The 20,861-nt window shown below is 52.3% G+C and overlaps 1 protein-coding gene across 3 annotated transcripts in view; it reads left to right on the forward strand.

Annotated features, from left to right (window-relative positions):
• Nucleotides 1-15,789: 15,789 nt before the first annotated feature.
• TET3 (tet methylcytosine dioxygenase 3) overlaps nucleotides 15,790-20,861 on the forward strand; it is a 102,517-nt gene continuing 97,445 nt past the window's right edge. Inside the window, exons 1-2 of one of the 3 annotated variants that reach the window (XM_059188080.1) lie at nucleotides 15,790-16,211; nucleotides 18,278-19,007. In XM_059188080.1, coding sequence (XP_059044063.1) covers nucleotides 18,705-19,007 — 303 coding nt within the window. In that variant the 5' untranslated portion in view covers nucleotides 15,790-16,211; nucleotides 18,278-18,704. Of the gene's footprint in view, nucleotides 16,212-17,303; nucleotides 17,432-17,796; nucleotides 17,957-18,277; nucleotides 19,008-20,861 lie in introns of those variants that run through there. The other 2 variants (XM_059188079.1, XM_059188081.1) reach the window with 2 other exon arrangements.

Below are 20,861 nucleotides of genomic sequence, written 5' to 3' on the forward strand. Positions count from 1 at the left end.
TGTGGTTACTCTCTAAAAGCACAGCTTCCAGTCAGGTCTTCTGCCAGCCCCTGCCCCTTCCCACTCCTGCCTCCCACCATGACTGCCCTTCAGTCCCCTCAGTCCTTTCTGTGGCGAAGTGTTAGAGCTGCCATGTTTATACAACCTCACCAGCCTCCACTCCTACCATAAACCCCACAAGACTACCTTGCTTCCAGAAGACAGCTTGTGTTTCCCACATAGTGAAATGCTTCTCTCTCATCGTCTCCCACTCTTTCTTTTTACTGAAAAGAACTACTGATTCTGCCAGTCCCCAGTCTACTCTCTCTGGGAGGCTCTAGCCTTGCCTCACACAGAAGGAGCCAGTGTTTGTGCTCTTGGATACAGTGCTTATTAAACTCGTCCGACTCTGTATCAGACCTGAATGAAAGTTGACTGGAGACCTCTCTCCCCTCTTGGGCTTTGCCATTTTTGACACAGACCATGTCTTGGTGGCTTAGCACAGTGCTTGGCTTTTATCTATTTACTGCTCTTTGGTGAGCGCCTAATATAGACTTGCTAAATAAATGAATGAGGTAACTGGAGACATGGTCTGCCCTTTCTGGGGTCATCAGGTTTGGGAGCTCCATGTTATAATCACCAAAGTATGAAGTGCCTTCTGTGTGCTAAGTACTACAAGGATATGCAAAAAAATTATGAGGCCAGACCCCACCCTCAAGTTAAAGGAGCTGATGATTATTGAATACCTACTGTGTGCCAGATACCCTGTGGAACACTTTTATTTATTTGTTTATTTATTTTAAAGATTTTATTTATTTATTTGACAGAGAGCAGGGAGAGCAGCAGACAGAGAGAAAGAAGCAAGCTCCCCGTCGAGCAGGGAGCCCAATGCGGGGCTTGATCCCAGGACCCTGGGATCATGACCTGAGCTGAAGGCAGATGCTTAACCGACTGAGCCCCCAGGTGCCCCGCTGAACACTTTTAAAATGTGATTTCATCCTCTCAGTAATCTTATGAAGGAGGTTTAAGGTCCCTGTTTTTACCAGTGAGGAAAGAGAAGCTCAGGGAAGTTAGGGACTCCCCCAGGCTCCTCCTGCACTAAGTGGTGGAGCTAGGGCTCAAACCTGACTCCAGCGTCTGCTCTCTTCCCACAACACACTGCTTGTTAAGGGAGACAAGACAACGCTTTCAGAGAAGAAGGCCAGCATGCATTTCTTTGGCTCCCTCTTTAGATTTATCAGTCCACTGGAGTTGCCCAGGCAGGCAGAACTTCGGGCCTGCTGGTGCTACGACGTGGAGGCCCCCACATACGTCCTGAATATGCCTTTGGCTCGGCTGGCCCTAAGCAGGCAGCCATGCTTCCAGTGGCCCAGAGCTCTTCTCTCTGGCAACCACAAGGTGTTGAGTCCCTCCAGGCACCAGGCATTAAGGTGCATTTGGAAATTCGGTGAAGATTCTGGAATGCGTTTACAAATACCTTTCTATCCAACTTCCTGGTCCAACGTGGATGTTGCTATCAGACAATTCTCCTAAAACAGCTTTAATCATATTCAGTCTTCTCCTTTAACAAGATTGGCATCTAAATGCAAAGTGGTATCCTGGATTGGAACCCAAAATAGAGAAAGGACATCGGTGGAAAAACTAGTGGAATCCAAATTGAAACTCCAAAGCCTGGAGTTGAGTAAATAGTAATATGCAAGTGTCGGCTTCTTAGTTTCGGCAAATGTAGCATACAATGCAAGACGTCAGCATCAAGGGAAACTGGGTGAGGGGTATATGGAAACTCTGTGCTACCTTTGCAACTTTTCAGTCAATCTAAAATTATTCTAAAACTGGGGCACTGGACTGGCTCAGTCAGTAGAGCATGTGACTCTTGATCTCAGGACTGTGGGGTCAAGCCCCACGTTGGGCATAGAGCTTACTTAAAAAAATTATTCCAAAATAAAAATTTATTAAAAAAAAAAAAAAAGTTAGGGGTGCCTGGGTGGCTCAGTGGATTAAGCCTCTACCTTCAGCTCAGGTCATGATCCCCGGGTTCTGGGATAGAGTCCCACATAGGGCTCTCTGCTCGGTGGAAAGCCTGCTTCTTCCTCTCTCTCTACCTGTCTCTCTGCCTACTTGTGATCTCTCACTGTCAAATAAATAAATAAAATCTTTAAAAAAAAAAAATAGAAAAGAATGTTTGTGCCTCTTACAAGGTAATGACCAAGCTCCTGAACTGGGCTTTTGGGATCCTCCCGCCTTAATCTTCCCCTACCCTGTGGAAGAATCCTCTGGTCTAGCTGAATGGTTTTACTCACTGTCCTCTGCACAAAGTTTGTGCTCCCCTCCCCACTGTGTTGTCCCTAGCCACACACCCTGCTGGACGGATAAACTGCCAAGGAGTCGTCATGGTCCTTAATTGCAAATGGAAGCCGGTTACGATGGACCTAGTGAAGCTCAACTTCAAGGCTGTCATTTGCAAGGTCCCAGAGTGTCTGGCGTGGCTGTTATGAGAACATGATCCCTAGTAATGGCTCCTGTCACACAAATTTCCTCCTGGACTCGAGCCTCTGGTAGGTGTATCTTAGTTGCAGTCTCAGCCACAGGCCCTTGGCATGCCAGGTAGCCGCAAGGAAATCTAAGAAAGGTGGTATCTGAGTTTTCCTCTTCACCGTGTGAGGCTGGCTCTCCCTCCAAGCACAGTGGGCAGGTCCCCGAACACAGGAAGAGGATTCATTCACTGCTTCTCCACAAAGTGACACATGTTCACTACAGGAGGGCTTTCTAGAACCAAAGCTCACACTCGGGAGAGCGGCCCAGGTGACACTTGCAAAACCAGCTTAGTTTGGCCCAGAGGCTGCCTGGTCCACACTATGCTCCTGCATTTGATTCATCAGGCCAGGGCCAAGGGCACTTCATCTCCCGAGAGCACTTGAATTAAAACGCGGTGCATGTCTTTGGGAGTGGCAATGGAAAAGAATAGTACTGGGGAGCGGCAGCCTCCTCCGAAGCTGGGGACGTTCCCCAAGGCAAGAGAATGCCTGTGTTCTCTGTATCTGCGGTGGTCTGTCCCCCCGCCGGCTGCCACAGTTAGAAACAGAAGGGGGGGGGCATTGGACTCCTCCCTGTCACTCATCCCCAGAGCTGGCTGATCCTCTGGGGCTAGCAGTTGCCCCCTGCTGTTTCCCAGCTCTTGTCCCCAGCAAGCATTGTCTTCAGTGGCTGACCTCCCCAGCTGGGCCAGGCGCCTTTGTGCTCTTGCTGAGTGCCCTTTGCGTGTCTCTTCTGGTAGCCTTTGCCACCGGAGCATCAGAATGGTCTATTTCCTCATATCTTCAGTAGATCACTGACTATGTCTTATGAGTCTTTTTATCTCTGGTGCCTGGCACATGGGATATGCTGCTCAGTAACTATTAGACAAATGGAAAGAAGGACAAAGGGGAGAAGAGTAGGCTAAGCTTGAGAAGGGTCCCTGGACTGAGCAATGAAATGCGCCCCCCCTTACTCCTATCCTTTTTGCTGCTAGCAACGTGCCCCATGCTCGCCAGGCCCCAGACCAGCTCCCAGCCGGGGACTGAGCATCCTCTCTGGCGTAAACGGTACAAGCAGAAGACAGCCAGGGAGCCCTCTGAGTCCTCTTGTAGGACTGCTCTAGGTGATCCCAGGGCCCCTGGGGAACAGGCAGGGCCTCATGAGAAGGGAATTGCAGGAGACAGAAGAGGCCCCAGGCCCTAGCTGGGTAATATTGCAACATTAGCCCCAGATTGCCCTCTGCAGGCTTCTTCTACCCAAGAAAGATATAAACTTAAGTCACTGCTGTTTGTATCATTGTATACATTGTATACATATATCATTGTATACAGCTCAACTAGTAACCCAGTGGCTCTAAACTTGCCGAGACATTCTCTCTTGCCTCCTCTGGGGCCCTGCTTGCAGGACAGGTGTGTGTCAGAAACCTTGCAGCCAGAAACCCCAGAGACCGGCACTGGAGACCCCCCTGCAGTGGATAGACGGTTCCTGGGTCCCCGGGACCAGCACAGGGGAAGAACGAGGTAAGGTGGTGGAGAGAAGCCATGCCACCCCGGGCCAGTTGTTGGGCCTAGATACTCCTTAGGTTCCTTGCTCTGAAAACAAGAAATATGATCCTCTAAGTTCTTATAGCTTCAAGCTCAAAGTATTTGCCTTACGAATGAAAAAGTAGTATGGAAGAGATGGAGCGTTTGGGTTTAGGTATCACACCTGGGCTCCAATCCCAGTCGGGCCACGAACAAGCTATACAACTTTGACCAGTTCCAGAACCTCTCTGAGCCTCTGTGTTCCCCGTCTGAAAGTGAAACTGTCTTTGCTCCCATTTTGCAGGGCCATTCCAAGATTAGAAATGCCGTAGACAAAATTCTGGGCACAGAGTAGCTGCTCAGTAAGTGGAGCCGGTAGGTTTTTGGGTGGAAAATCTTTCAGAGAGCCTAGCTGAACTGAGCCTCGGAGATGAGGTGCAGAACAGGACGGGAGGCAGAAAGTAAGGACAGACCAGGCAGGTAAGGGGTGTGGGCCAAGGAAGGAAGACGCAGGACGTGATAGTGAAGTGGGGTTACCGTGTGGTCCCAAATGGGGAGAGAGGACGTGTGCCTAAGTGTGATGCAAGACAGACGAGAGCCATTGCTGCTTCCGGCGAAAGCAGCTGCACGGGTCCCGTGGCCTGTGAGCCGGACACCACACGGGAAGAGGGTCTGTAGAGCAGAAGCTGGGATAAGTGGTTGTAGAGTTAGCGCCATGGACAAAGGTGGGGAGCTAGGAATGTGTCCTGGTGCTCATTCTGGGGGCGGGGAGGGCAACGAGGCAGATGAGGAATGCTCAAAGGCTTTAAATAGAGCCCTTGGGGCCCTCTGCTGTGCAAGGCAATGACAGGCCGGCCAGGCTCTGATGTTCACCCTGTGTACTACCAGCTTCCCCTTAGCACCTCGGCGTGGACCGAGTCTGTGAGGCCAGAGCCAGGATGCCTGGGTCTGGAAAGAGCCTCTGAGGTCCCCCAGGAGACCTGGCAAAGGGGCTGATACAGGACTTGTGTTCAGAAGGTGAAGGGCTTGGAAGCGCAAGCAAGCAGGCATTCACTGCAGCTTCCTTCCCGCCTGGCGGCTGGCTGCGCGCCCTGAACTTGACCTCAGATGACCTGCGTGTTCCCTTCCTGGAAACGGTTCCATGGCCAGAAGCTGTGGAGCTTTGGCTTTGGCTTTGTTTCTCCTTCAGAGCAGAGACTTTGCCGCTGCTGAGACCGGCTCTGCTGTAGAATTCTCCCTGCTACCTGAGCAGGACCTTGCTTTCCTCTCCGTCACCTGCCGGCACGTGTCTGCGGCTCCCAAGCACCCTCCCTGCCTCTTGTCAGCCTGCATGGTTCTCAGTTTTGTATCCGTGACTTTAAGAGTGTGAGATCACCGCATAGATAAGGACAGAGAGACCAAGGGGGAAGTGTAAAATGTTTTCCCCAGGCTGCACAGCGAATGTCTAGTTACTACAGTTACTATGGGCGGAGCCGGGACAGCCCAGGAGCCTGGCTTGGCCAGTGCTCTCTGTCCCGGCTGGGAGCTGCATAACGCTACACTCCTCAAATTCATGAAGGTGGGTGGTGTGCAAATCCAGATTAATGTCAGTGTCTCAAAACCCTTGGGTGAAAGTGAGTTTTGTTTCAGGCATTGTTCTTGTTAACAACACCTAATTGGTTGTTTTGTGGACTGGGTCAGCCCAAAAAATAATTCCAAAAATGCTTGGATTTGTCCAGTGTTGCTGATTAGTGTTGCCTTAGGAAACTAAATCCAGTATTAGCCCCGGTAAGGGGAAGGAACTGCAACATTTTCTCTTTAGTCAAATGCATAAGGTATACAGGAGACAGAGAGAGAGCATACTTACCAAAGAAAGGGACTAATTTCTAATCAGCATACAAACTAGAATTTGTTAATTCCGAGTAGGCTGCTTTGGTCAAAAGCCTTTTCAGATTTACCTTTGGAGCCAGTTTATGGGTCCCAGTAGAGAGCCAAGCTGTGGTCACCATTCAACAGGAATATGTTGAACATCTGGGTCCCAGGCTGTGTGCAGGGTGCTGGGAATGAGCGGGGTAGGGAGACAGGCACATGCGTGTTCTTCACGAGTGACCTCTTTGCTTAAAAAAAGACAGTCTTATCCAGGCTTGAATACCATCTTAATCATCAGGTTTGGTTCTGAAAGATATTTTTGACTGTTTTCTAAAATTAAGCTCCTCTTCAAAGGATAGAGAATGAATTCACTGATTGAAACTACCCAGAAAAAAAAAAAATGTAGCTGAGACAAAGGCAATCTCAAAAGAGGAATTCCCAAGACATTTTAAGCAGTGGCCACGCAGCCTCCCAAGGAGATGGTTAAATAAGAACACGCATTTGGAAGCAGTAGGTATTTAAAATGCAAAGGCACATTTTCATGAGAACAAGGTTTGGGCTTCTGGAAGGCAGCCACCTCTCAAAGCAAGATGACCAAATGGTCTGAACCAACTCAGATCTATTGGCTGCTGTCCACTGGCCATGAGCCCTTAGGCTAAGACCGTCCTGGGCATCCACATCTGACAGCACCTGCCTACCGAATCTCCAAATCAAGTCAAATTACAATACTGACAGAGCTTAGAAACAAACCAGCTTATTTGCATGGGTTCCCATGTTGCCAAGGATATTTCACTGATCAAAGATAATTGTTATCATCGCAGCTTCCAGGTTCTAACAAGGAGCTCATTCTACAGGCTTTCCATTTCATGCAGACCTTTCTTATTTACTCTCTCCAGGAAGCCATACCCCCAACTCTTGCGGTAGGCAACAAATATCCCCATTTTATGGACAGACAAACTGAGGTTTGGTTAGACAGCTTGCCTAAAGCACACAACTACAGAGGGCCAATGCTGGGGCTTGAAACCAGGTCTTGCAGTTCGTCTAGCACCAGGGGCCTAAACTTCTGCCAAAACGTGAGATGGCTTCGTCAAAGAGAGGTTCCCAGCCTGGTTGCATGTTAGACCACACCCAAGTGTGGTTAGATGTTGCCAAGCACATGAGGCTTGGGGCCCCCACCCCGATCCATTCAACCAGAATCTCTGGGTGTGGGGCCTGGGCACCAGGATTCCTGGAATTCTCCAGGTGGCTGCAATGTGCAAAGCCACAGTCATTCTGTTAGTAATCAGGATTGGCTTCCTTCTTTCTCAAGGAACTGCTTTCCATTTGTCTTTTTTCAAAAATAATTTTTTAGGGGCGCCTGGGTGACTCAGTTGGTTGAGTGACTGCCTTCGGCTCAGGTCATGATCCCGGACTTCTGGAATCGAGTCCCGTATCGGGCTCCCAGCTCTTTGGAGAGTCTGCTTCTCCCTCCAACCTTCTCCTCTCTCATGCTCTCTCTCACTCATTCTCTCGCAAATAAATAAAATAAAATCTTTAAAAATATAATTATTTCTCCATTATAGCAATAATAGTATTTGTTAAAGTTTTAGAAGAAAGGTATTTGTTTAAGAGATTTTATTTATTTGACAGAAAGAGACACAGGGAGAGAGGGAACACAAGCAGGGGGAGTGGGAGATGGAGAAGCAGGCTTCCCACTGAGCAGGGAACCCGATGTGGGGCTCGATCCCAGGATCCTGGGATCATGACCTCAGCTGAGGGCAGACGATAAATGACTGAGCCAGCCAGGACCCCCTAGAAGACAGGTATGAAGAGAAAAAAATCATCAAGAGATCCATTGTTATTATTGCGATGTATTCTCTTCCTATCTTTGTGCGTATCTACTTACAAATGTACATGATTTCATATATTTCATAAATGTTTTCTATTGTTGCCACATAGTTTTCAAAAACACTATTTTAATATTAAAACAGAAAAGATATTTTTAAGATTTATTTATTTTAGGGGAGGCAGGGACAAAGAGAGCGAGAGTCTTAAGCAGACTCTGAGATCAGGACCTGAGCTGAAACCAAAGGTGTCACTTAACCAACTGTGACACCCAGGCATCCTAAAACATAGATTTTTAAAGATAGGGTCTACAAAATTAATAGTGATTAACATTGAACTACATTTTTTTTTCAGATTTTTCTTTTTGCCCATTTGTATTCCCATATGTTGGGAAAGAGAATTGTTACAGTCTTTGCAAAATTGAGTATTTTTATTTTATAATCTACCAGTTTGCTATGATTATTAATGAGGTTGGACTTTTTATATTTTTATTGGTCATTTGTATTCCTTCTTTTGTGAATGTTCACATCGTTGGCCTCCCCCCTTCACTTTGGATATTCATGTTTTTTCTTACACATTAAGAATACTAAGTATAGGGGTGCCTGTGTGGCTCAATGGGTTAAAGCCTCTGCCTTTGGCTCAGGTCATGATCCCAGGGTGCCAGGGTGCCAGGGTCCCAGGGTCCTAGGATCAAGGGTCCTGAGATCGAGCCCCACATCGGGCTTTCTGCTCAGCAGGGAGCCTGTTTCCCTTCCTCTTTCTGCCTGCCTCTCTGCCTACTTGCAATCTCTCTCTGTCAAATAAACAAATAAAATCTTAAAAAAAAAAAAAAAAGAATACTAAGTATAGGGGTACCTATGTGGCTCTGTCAGTTAAGCCTCTGCCTTCAGCTCAGGTCATGATCCCAGGGTCCTGGGACTGAATCCCCCATCGGGCTCCCTGTGAGCAGGGAGCCTGCTTCTTCCTTTCCCTCTGCCTGCTGCTCCCCCTGCTTGTGCTCTCTGTCAAGTAAATAATGTCTTTAAAAAAAAAAGAATACTAAGTATATATCACACTTTTCCTGTTCATTTGTTTTGGAAATATTTTCCCTAAATTTAGCATTTAATTTGGGTTGTTGATGTACAGAAGAGTCTATTGATTTTGTGCTCAGAAATACCTTTAGACTACCTGATCAGTTAAACAGTTACCAACAGTCTCTTCTACAGGTCTCAGTGAATAACTGTGTGATTACATAGGAGCAATTTTTCTGATTAAGCAGGATTTTATTGGTCTGGACTAAGAAACAGTTCATCTCTTACAGGAACCTGACTTGAAATGATCAAAACTAGAATACTTTTTTGGACACATTCCTGTGACCTGCCCTACCTGATACATGATAATGTGAAAAACACATTGGTAAGCCCCACCTTTGTAGGACAAAACATTTAAAAGCAAACAATATGGCATAGCCTCTCTCATAAAAGACTGCCCCACCCTAAAATTAACAAAGCCCATTTTCTCTCCGATTTTTTTTCAGAAATAGGGTAGGCCGTAGGAAGGTTCCACTGGGCCTTAGGTGGAGACTGACTTTCAGCCCCAAATTCCCGGGTGGTAGGCCTTGGGAACAGACTCTAACTCTGCCGCAGGGCTGCTTCAAAATGTAGCATTTGGTATATACATATGCTAAGAAATGATATGTTGTTTCTCTGACATTCAAATTTAACTGGATGTCCTGTGCACAGACCCTGCATCTCAGGTATATCACGTAAGGAATTTGCCTGCCTGCCTCCAAGGAGGCTTTTATGGCCAAGGGGCAGCTTCCTCCCTGGGCCCTGGGGATATTTTCCAAAAATCCCACAGCTTCGACTTTTCTACACCCATCGGGCCCTGTGGGTTGCTTCCAGCTTTCCGTGTGTTGTTGTTCTTCTCCCTCCTTTTTCTAGCAGCTGTGAGGTTCTTCTGGGGCTTCCATCACCGCCTCACTCACGTGCCCTTTGCCCACTGCCCCTTCCTGTTTGAGGCGCTAATCTGTATGTTCGCTGTGGCTCTTTCTGCCTTCACACCCCTTTTCTGTCTGAAAGGCTTTGGTTCAGCATAAATAATTATATTGTTTTCCAAAAGTTGGATGTTCAAATTTGTGCTTTATTGTGGTTTGGAATGGCCAATGACAGGCGGATGTGGGTCATGGCCTAGTCCTGTCTTCAGGAGGACAACCGAAAGAATGGCAAGGAGAGGGAGGCATTAGCTCATACCCACCACTTCCCTGGCTTAGCAGATAAATACTGCCATGTTGGCAATACAGACTCCCTCCCCAGGAACGCTGCCAGAGTGACCTCGAATGACTCCGTCCATCAGTGCAGGTGTTCCCAAGAGCGCCTCTCCTGCTCCATGGGGAAGCACTGCGGCTTTTTCATCTCTAGCCCGTTAATCCCTGAAGACTTTGCAAGCAGAACTTCTCCATTTGTAGGGTGCCCAGGAATCACCTAGAAGGCTCGTTGGAATGCAGAGCCTGACTCAGACGCTCCAGGGCCTCCTGAGAGCAGACTCTCAGGAGGAGTCTGCAGCTGCTGCGGGCCCACCTGTCATACCTGGAGAGCCTAGACTTTGAAACTTCTTCTCCTGATAGGCTGCAGGATGGTCCAGGCTCCCCGTCTTTTCAAGTCTAGGGCTCTGGTGAGACTGCTAGGCCCAGGAGGTCTGAATCAACGGCGGTGGGATCCATGTCTGTGAGAAAGGAGGCCTCGGGGTGAGGGCAAGGAGGGGAGTGGGAGTGAGAGCTGGGTAGCTGCCTGGAGGCCGAGAGAGGGGACAAGTTCAGGACAGGTTAGAGTGGAGGTGGCAGGCGCTAGGGCTGCTTGAATATGTAGGGAAGGACGCATTTGGAAGACTGTCATCATCAGCTGGGGAGGCTGTTGGGGGGCTTCTTTATACTCAGGGGCAAGTCCCATCCTGGGCACCTGGACGTCATCACCTTCCTTCTCCTAGGTAATACATAATATCCTCCCTAACGATTATATACATTTTAACTCTGGTTGTCAGGGCTACATGTGGTTAAAATATTGTCAGTCCCTTTCTCTGTGAATGGGGAAGAGGAACCAGGGGATGGCACGGGATGAAAGGAGGGAACCACCTGAGTGCCTACTATACACCAAGGTCCGAGACAGGACATTGTCATACCATGGTTCCTTTGATCCTCTGCAAAGGACTCTGCAAAGGAGGTAATATAAGTAGCATTTGGACAGATGGGAAGGAGGCTGGGGGGAGAGGAATTACCTCACCCACAGTCACAAGCCAGTGCACAGCAGAGCTGGAAATGGAGCCCAGGCACCCAGAGGGAGTATGTCAGTGTTTGGGGAAACGGGAGGTGTGGGGGGAGGGGCGCACCATGGCCAAGTGGATTGGTAGGGGCTCTGAGGATGGGTTTGCCAGCATTGCACAGTTCCTGCAAATGGGGCACGCATAAAGTATATGGGGCCAGGGAACCTTGAGAATGAAAGGGGTTGATATCAAGTTCAGGTCTCAGATGGGACAAGCTCCTGCTCTGCGGAGATGGAATGGGGACAAACTGGGTGAAGTTGAAGCCATCTTGTAGGGATGCTCAACTCTTCTAAGAAGGCTTTGCAGTGCTCTGGCTGGATTCTTAAGATGTGTAGCTCAGGAATTTCATGATTTCATAGTACACGTATTTTCTGTGCTTTCCTCTCCCCAATTCTCAACCCTTTTTTTTTTTTTTAAAACAAAATCCTTTTAGAAAGGCTAACTTTGCTCTTCCAAAAACTTCCTTCATACGTCCTCACGTCATCGGTCCCTACCCTGTTGACGTGACTCTGTAAATCTCTCTCCAGTACTTTTCTCCACCCCCACCTCACAATCCAACAGGAGGCCACCATGATTTTGTTCTCACCTGGGTTCCTGCAGCAGCCTTCCTGCTGGGTGCTCTGCCTTCATGCTGAGATTCTACCACATCCCCCGTAGGGCAATCCTGAGTGAGATGTGCTCTCTTGCCACAGCACAGTTCACAGGACGGACCCAGGCACTCTAACAATGTGCTGGGAAGGTTCAGTTTCGAGAGACCATCAAAGGCTTCCTGGAGTGTCACCCAAGTTTAGCCAGGAAGGATGAGTGGGAGTGAATGGTGAGAAGGCAGGAAATGCTTCTGCCATGGCTCTGCTGCTTTAGAACTTTCCTTTAGCAGGTGGGTCCCTGGTGATAGAGATACCCTGAGTCCTTTCCACTGCTGGATTCTTTCTCAATTTAACATCAATCTACTGAGTTTGCCCCACTGCCACTCATCTCTTCCACTATGCTTCCCTCTGCTCAGATTTCCTTGTCCCTGGTCTAAGTCTCAGAATCCTCTCTAGTGGAAGGAATGACAACCCAATAGAATGGGAATCTTAGATTCTCATCCCCAGGAGGCAGAAGCACTCATGAAATGGGCAAAACTGATTGCACTTACACACCCCTCGAATATCCACATCCGCTATTCCCTGTGTGTTATTAGTGCTGTTAACCAAATGTTTGCTTCTCCTTGCAGGCACTTGGGAGCATTGCATGCACAGTTCTTCCTGGCCACCTTGCGACTTGCTTTGGCCACTAAAACGAGAGCAGAAATGATGTGAATTGCTTCCACGTAAACACTTTGGAAATTAGTGCTTGATCTGCCCCATCCTCATTTCCTGCCTTCAGGGTCGAGGGGGCGACATGTCCAGTTGCAGCTGCCTGAGTCCCCGAGTGGCTATGGGAAACAGGGCTCCTATTGGCCCCCAGTGGACATATTTCATGATTGACACATGGGGCTTGTTATTATCATGAAACCTAATGGATCCTAACTGTTACATCGGGTCAAACCAAGACTTGGGTGTGGGGTTACCAAGGCCTTTATACCTGTTTGGTACTCAGCAGCCTGTGAATTGGAGTCCATCAAAGTTCCCACCCTCCTGCCCAGCCCCCTTAGGCTGGAAGATTTCCAGGTTATTTCATCTTTTTCCTACTACGGTGGGGATCTCGCATTCTCCTTGCTAGTTATACAGTCTATTTGATTCAGCCTAAATTCAAAAATAAAACAGGAAAGCATTTGCTGAGTTACTCAGAAAACATAGTCTAGATATGCTACACACATCACACTAACCAATGCATGACCAAAAGGAATCTACGGACACATCTGTTTCTTCCTAGGAGCAAAATGCCGGCTTTTGCCCCATATCAGCTCTGGCCCTGATAGGTGAATTACAGAGGTCCTGGATTGTAGGCCCAGTTGTGCCACCTGGTAGTGAATGACCTTGGACAAATTACCTCTCTGAGTCCCTGTTCCTTTATCTGTGAGATGGTGATAATAAGAATAAAAGCTATGTCACAGAAAGAAAAGGAAAGTAACACTTGCACTTGGTGTATTCGCCACTCTGCAGACAGAATGATAATATATGTGGAAGCGCTTTGAAACAGGAAAACTCTACAAAAACAGCCGAAAACAGCTGATAATATTTTTAACCAGTACAGGACCAAAGAAGAAACACATCCCCAACCAAATAAACCCCCCATGCCTTCAGGTGGGGACCTGGCTGTATGTTTACATTTCTGCAAAAGGTTCCATAGTGCAAAGCTCCTTCAGACAGGACAAATTGCATCTTAGCTAAAGAGAAGGAGCAAGGCCAAGCATCTCAGAGGTTAGTCACACGCGATCATTCACAGGTTCCGCAAGCAAGCGGCAGTGTTCATTCCATGAAGTGACTTCCAGAAGAACCACGCGGGCACATCAAACCCAACTCCCTGTGCTCTTCTCCGCATGCTGAATCCACTTCAGTGGAGCGGGAAGTCTTCACGATTTCCCAGCCCCACCTCCGTCCCCAGCTGGGGAAACGCCCCCTGCCAACCCTGCAGAGCTCGCAGTCCACTGGGCTTGTTTCCTTCGCGACGGGATTTCCCTTTCTAACCCTTGGGGCAGCTGCGGCAGCCAGGTCCTGACCTCACCGGAGCCCTGGCCTAAAAAGGGCTCAGTCTTCGGTCGCTGGGGGGTGGGGCTAACCACCCTGCTTAATTAAAAGGAGCCTCTCCCAGTCTACTTCCTCTAAGCGCCTGGGGCCTGATTCTGGCCGCCGCCTGGGTGCTGATCTGGTTTCTCAACCGCTGGCTTCGGGCGAGTCCAGTGCTCCTCCAACTCCAGCGTGCATCACCCAAAGGCTTGTTAAAACACAGCGCTGGGCCCGCACCTGCAGTTTCTGCTTCAGTAGGTTTAGGTGGGGCCGGAGAGCTTGCATTTCTAACAAGTTCCCAGGTGTGGTGATGCTGCGTCTGGGGACCACAGTTAGCAAACCACTGCCTCTAGCTTAATGCTGCCTCCGGGGCAGAGAGCTTCGCTGGGCACCTCAGGCTGCTCTGCCGCCCTGAGTGTGAGGAAGGAGTAACCCGACAGCACAGGAGGCTGCAGAGCCGAGAAGGCCCGCTAGAAAAAAGACAAAGCAAACTCTCGGAAGCCTGTGGGTCTTCGATGTCACTGGGATATGTCATTGATCAGGTTCTACTGACCTCATTTCTTCATTCAACACATATTGATCCAGTGCTAGGTGTACAGTTACAAAGGTGAAAAGACAAGGTCCCAGCCCTCTAGGAGCCCAGAGTAACTGGGAGGGAAATGTACCAACAATTACAATGCTGATAAGATAAGTGTTGCAAAGGGAGGGAGCCTCAAACTTCTTGGGGGGGGGGTGGTGGTAGGTGGGGCTCTGGAATCCCGGGAGCTGGAAAAAGTTTCATAGAAGAACTGGCATTTATGCTGAGACTTGCAGGACGAGTGGGAATTTGGCAGGTAGAAGGAGTAGCTGGGGCGGGGTGTGTGTGTGGGGGTGAAGTGGTAAGGGGTTTCCCTAGGCACAGGAAATGAGCAAATGAGAAGGGCAGGGTTCCGGAGGGAGAAGCAGTTGGGAAAACACAGGCAGGTGTCCGTCTGGGCCCGGTTCCCCTCCCACCTCCCTGGCTGCTCCTTGTTAGTCTCTGTGGCTGGCCCCTTGTCAGGCCCGTTTCTCTGGAGCCCTTTCCTTTCACTCTCCATGTCCGCTACCGTGAGCCCCTCCACACCTGAGGTCTCACACTGTGCTCAGCAATGAGGCTCACGTGTGTGTTTCCAGCTCCACATGGATGGCTCCATGCACGTCTCCTGCCACACTCTGCTTGGTGAATGGCACCGGCATCCACCTAGCTAGCTAAGCCCCAGGGTTTTAACAACCCCTGCTCCCATAGATGGCTGGTGGAGAGTACTTTCACACAGTAAATTGCTCAGAATATGGGAGGAAAGATGCCAGGCTCAAATTCTGAACCTACCATTTGCTAGCTGAGTGACCTTGGGCAAGTTACTTAATCTCTCTGTTCCTTTATCTGTAAAATGAGTTTCATGATAGTACCTGGTTCACAAGGTTGTTCTACAGGTGAGACAATAACTGTTCTCATTTATTATGCCCTATGAAGAATAAAAAAGTAACTGATTTCAAGTAATGCTGTCTAGAATGCCCTAGGCCAACTACTTGGATTCTCTCAGAGTTGGTGAGTACCTTGTCCAAGGTCACTCTGCTAGCAAATGACACAGCTGGGTCTGGAACCCAGAATTCGCTGTTCCTAAGCCACCTGCTTCGCCCCATTGTCACGCTATCTGGAGATTGTGAAACAAATAGGGAAATGCTTATGGTATAAAGTTAAGTGAAAAGAAGGCAGCAAATTGCGTAATCAGAGCGAGTACAACCACGTTATTAAAAAAAAAAGGAACTAATCTACAAATAGAAAAGGCTAGAAGGAAATGTAGCACATAGTTAAATGGGGTTGTATTTGGGTGATGTTTGTCTTCAAATTCTCTGTATATTCTACATTTTCTTTTACATAATTTTCATTAAAATGAATTATTGAAAACATTAAACATTTATTACAGTGACAACAATTTCAAGTCCACAGCCTGTTCTCATGTTTGATTGAAAATTATACTCTCAAAGTATCTCTTCTCAGCTCTAGACTTACTTCCCTGAACAGAAACTCTTTAGTACTCTCAAGCACCCGGGTAGGAAGTAAGTACCGCAGCCATGTTCCTACCCACCCACAGCTGACAACACTGGCCGCAGCAGCAGGCTGTCAAAAAAAGGCCTGCGAGGAGGGAAGTTCCAGGCAGAACCCCGGCTTCTCCTACCGCCTAGGGCTTTCTGGACAGCGCTACTTGAGATCAGTTACTTTTTTTGTTTCTTCTAAATAGCCGGCCGAATGCTCTTTTTCCAGTTCTGGCTGAGTTGTTAGCTTCAGTCGGGCGGGGATGCCTGCCAGGTACCTGGCTCCCTGAGCACCGCCCAAACTGGTCAGGCCAGTCCGCCCCGTGGTTGTTTCTGCCAGGACTTGCCCGCGCGCGAGCGTGTGTGTGTGTGTGTATGTGTGTGTGTGTGTGTTAGAGACCCACCCTTCTCCCCAGCAACCCAGGTAGGTGGAAGGCAGCTACGGGCACTCGCCTAGCAGTCAGGCCAGATGGGTGGAGCAGAATTAATTTAACCTGGAATTTCAACTTGGCCTGCACAACAGGTGAGGGTAAAAAAGCAGCAGAGAGAACGGGCAGTTTGGCAACTTGGAAATATTCTTGTGCCGTGCTCCGTGTCCTCTGCCTGGAAAACAGCCCAGGGTGACTTTTCAAAGTGTGTGCACCGGCTAATGGGGCTTGGTTGTGCCACGGCCCCCGCGGAGGCTCTCCGAGCCCCTACTGAACGCTGTCCTCCCCCGTTACCCTCCGCGACGCGCCCGTTCCCCCTCCTCTGGGAGGCAGGGCGGGGGTATCGGGTTAGTCTTTGTTTTCGACGCGAAAGAGCCGAGTGCGGCGCGGGGGAGGCTCGCGATGGCGGGGCCCTGGGGTCCGCCTGAGTACGGCGCTCGGCCGTGACCCCTGCGAGGGTGCCCCGCGGCCGGCCCGCAGCCTCTGCCCCCGGGTACCCCCTCCTTGCCGGCCAGGCTGACTCGGTACGCAAACGCGCGATGTCCCCCATTGTCCTGCCTCGGAATGAGCGAGCGGCAGCCGGGAGAGGGGGGTCAGTCAGGCCCGGAGCTCAGGGCTCCCGGGGCTCCGGGGCCGTCCCAGACCGCTCGGGCCCATAGGGAGCGGCAGGAAGTGGAGACACCGGGGCCGGCTCGGCCGAGGGCCTAGGCTGGGAGGTCCGCGTGCCCCACCCCGCGCGGCCCGCCTCGCCTGCCCGGGCTGCAGAAGCGCCGGAGGGCGGGGGCCGCCAGCCCCAAGGTGGCAGCCGGGTCCTGGGAGGGCCGACGCGGGGGTGGGGAGGTGCTGCAGGTGCAAAGGCGCGGCGGCGGAGCCGGGCCCTGCGGCCGCGGGCTCCCCGCTCGGTCCCCTCCCCCCTCCGAGGGAACTCCCCCCCACTCCCGCCATCGCGCAGCCCCGGGCCCGGCGGAGGGGGCGGCGGGGCCGGCGGGGCTCGGCCCGGCCGCACGTGCGCGCCCTCTCGGGCGGGGGAGTCCCCGGGCGAGCACGTGCCGCGGCGCGCGGGGGGCGGGGAGTCCCGCGGACGCCTTCATTGCTGCTGCTGCTGCCGCCGCGGCCGCCGCTGCCTCTTCCTTCCTCCTGCGCCGTCCCCTCCTCGGCCCGGGCGGGGGGCTCCGCGCGCCGAGCTCGGCCCGGCCAGGCGCTCCGTGAGGCGGGCGCCCCAGGCGGCGGCGGCGGCCGCGACGGTGGTGGCGGCGGCAGCGCGGGCCGGGAAACTTTGCCCCTTTGTGCGCTCCGCCCCGGAGGCGGCGGGCAGGTCGGTGCAGTCGGTGCCTTTCCGGCTCCGGGGTGGGGGAGGGGCGGCGGGGAGGCGTGGGGGGCCCGGCCCGGGGAGGGGGGAGGGGACGGCCCGGGGGCCTGCCTGGGGGGGGCCCCGCTACTTTGTTGCGGGGGACGGGGCGGCGGTGCTACGGGTCACAGTGTAGCGGAGCCGGGCGGGGGCGGCGGGGCGGGGCGGGGGCTGCGGAGCCGCCGGAGCCGAGCGGCCGAGGCCCCAGAACAAAGGAGCCCGAGCGGCGGCGCGCGCGCGGCCCGGCCCGAGCTGGAGCGCGCCCCCCTCCCCGCGCCCCCTCGGCGGAGCGGGCCTCCCTCCCGGGTCTGGCCGACCGGCGGGGGAGGGGGGCGCGGCGGGGCGGCCGGCGCGGGCTACCCCGGGCGCGCCCCCATCCAGGCCGCTTCCGTGCCGGGGGCGCTCGGGCAGCCCCGCCGAGTGAAGCTCTCAGCAAACTTTATTTTGAAAGCCCTGCTCCCTCGGGGAGGGCCCAGCGACCTCCAGTGAAGGGTGTGTGTGTGGGAATTTTGGTGAAACTCTCCGAAGCCCGGGGGTGGGGGGAGAGGACAACTTTCTTAGAAATCTCACCTTGATTACCCCCTTACATTCGTTGGGCAGGTTCCCTCAGCACCCCCATCGGGCGCAAGGCCTCCTCCCGCATGCAGGGAGCGGGTGCCGGTGCGCCCTGCCAGAGGTTCTGGGCAGGACTTCATGTGAGCAAGCCCTTTCTCTTCCCCCATTTTCTCTTCTTCCAGAAGCAGGAAGAGGTAACATGTGAAAGTTGTCCCTGAGCCTCCAGTGATGCGCTTCCCCTTTCTGTCTCTTTTTTAGGCATCGCTGTCTTCTTCTCCATCATCCTGCCCCCCCCCCCCCCGGAGGACAAATACCAGGAGAACCTCCTCAACCTGCCCAGCCCCCACCACACACCCACCTGCTCACCTCATGCCTGGGTCCAGGGTGGGTGAGGGTGAAGAGCCCACCCAGCCAAGATGATCCCTTCTCTGGGGACCGCTGCTGGTGTCCTGCCCCAGATCCCGGGCTCCAGCAGATGGGAGAGTGGCCCCCGGCTGAGCCCGGCCAGAGTGCTGCAGAGGAGGTGAAGAGGCGCCCATTCTGGATACTGGAGTTACTTGCCTTCACCCTTGTGCACTCTTGACTGTCTTAGGAGAGAAAGACCTGGTGGAGGGCCTTGGCGGGCAGGCAGGACGCTGGACCGCGGCCCTTCTCTGGCACCTATGCCCCTGCCCCTGGCAGCACTATGAGCCAATTTCAGGTGCCCCTGGCAGTCCAGCCGGAACTGCCAGGCCTTTATGACTTCCCTCAGGGCCAGGTGATGGTAGGGGGTTTCCAGGGGCCTGGGCTCCCCATGGCTGGGAGCGAGCCCCAGCTCCGAGGGGGTGGAGATGGGCGAAAGAAACGAAAACGGTGTGGTACCTGTGAGCCCTGCCGGCGGCTGGAGAACTGCGGGGCCTGCACCAGCTGCACCAACCGCCGCACGCACCAGATCTGCAAACTGCGCAAGTGTGAGGTGCTGAAGAAGAAGGTGGGGCTTCTCAAGGAGGTAAGTGGGCCCTTGCTCGGCCGCCCTGCCCTTACCACCGACCGCTGTTCTCCCAGGGGCTTGTCGGACACCGTTCAGCCCGTGCTTCCGTTCTCATCCTTTCCGTCTAACTCTGGATGGGGCTGTGGGCCCGAGCGGGCTTGTGCTTCTTTGCCGGGCTGATGGTTTGAAAGCTAGAGGAACCAGGGAGTGGGGGCTCCGGCCAGCACTCTCATCTCTGATGTTTGCATTTGATGCAGGACACATCCAGCCTTATTTCTAGAAGTTTTTTTGTCCTGCTTGAAGCCTCAGGTGTACTTCAGGGTCACACCAATGCTTGAGTGACATGGGGAGTGTTGGTGTCAGGTAAGGGGTAGAGACTGAGGGATTTGGAAAGAAAGATTTGGGGTGATAGGGTGGTTTTATGCTGCCCTGATGGAATGGGATGGCCCCATCATTCTTCTCAGAAAGACAGCAAGAGCGCCAGCTGGAACTGGAAATTTAATGACAACCCATGATTTGGGTTCCCCTGCTGGACTGAAGTACTTCTGGAGGTCAAAGACTTTTGTTTATCTCTTGTGTTCTCAGGACCCGGCCCTGTTCCTTGACATGTAGTCGGCACTCGGAGACTAATGGAATGAATGAGTGAATGAATAAATGATGTACTTTTGAGACCCTGTCAAGCCCAGGAAAGAGTACTCCCTTTATCTGGAATAGGGGGATGGAGGAAAGGAGGAGCGGGGACGAGATGAAAGGGGAAAGTGGAGAGGTAGTGACCCTGCACTAGCCATCTTTCCCTTCTAGTTGGGTGGCGGGCTGCCAGCACGAGGTTGGTGGCAGCCTCGATAGCGGAGAGTTGGCAGGAGTAGTGATGAGCAAAGTTGAGCAGCATGGGAGGAGCGGCGGAGCGGCTGAGGTCGCTCTAGGCAGCGGAACTGGCGCTGGACAGAGCCAGCGGCCTGCGCTCAGCCACTGATTTGTCCGAGGGCTCAGGCAACTAGGGCCCCCTCTCGGGGCCTGTCTTCTCCCTGGGGAAATGGAGGGGTTGCGCTTGATGGCCTTTGAAGCCCTTTCCAGCTGGGCTGGGAGCAGCCGCGCTTCTGAGGGCTAGGGCACCTGTGGCTTCTACGGGCTGGCGGCTGGTGCTCGGGATTTCCCTGACCGCTGAGCGCCCAGCTGTGCCGTGAGCTTGATGGGGCTGTGGTCCCGTGGCTGGATAGGAAGCTCCAAGTGTCGGGGGCAGGGAAGTGGGTGTCGCTGGGATGTTTTTTGCTCTTTTCACCTTCTGTCCACTCCCTGTGGAAGCTGCCTGTCACGACCCAGGACCACAGGCTCTGTGCTTGACTTCCCCGGTCTCTGGTTAAAGCAGGCAGCTCCCCACTCCAGCCTGGGAGACCACGTCCACCCCCTGTATGTTGCTGGTGCCTTGGGGAGTTGGCATCCTGCTGGTGTGGGGCCCTGTGGGTCCCTTTCTGAAAGCGGGGAGAAGAGCAGGGGTAGGCTTCACTGCTTGGCAAGAGATCTGCTGTTCTGGTGTAAGGAAGACCTGCTCAGTCTACTTTGAAAGCTTGGTTCCCTTGGTTGCTTCCTTCAAGCGTTCACCCTCCCTCCACTTATGTTTCACTCTACTTCTCCTGTGATCAAACCCGAGGAGCAGGGGGGCTGATCTTTCCAAGTTGGATGGTCCTGGAACCAGTGGCACTGTCGAACCATGTCTGAGCTTTTCTTAGGGCAGCACCAGTGCGGCATAGCCGAGTGAAGGGGGCGGGGAATGAGGCCAGGGTCTTTGTCATCCTTGTGCCTAAGCTGCTGGCCTGGGCAGCCCGGTGATCATGGTTCAAATACAGGGATCTGGCTTCGCTGAGGCTTAGAGAC

The sequence above is a fragment of the Mustela lutreola genome, chromosome 9 (assembly GCF_030435805.1).
Source record: "Mustela lutreola isolate mMusLut2 chromosome 9, mMusLut2.pri, whole genome shotgun sequence".
NCBI lineage: Eukaryota > Metazoa > Chordata > Mammalia > Carnivora > Mustelidae > Mustela > Mustela lutreola.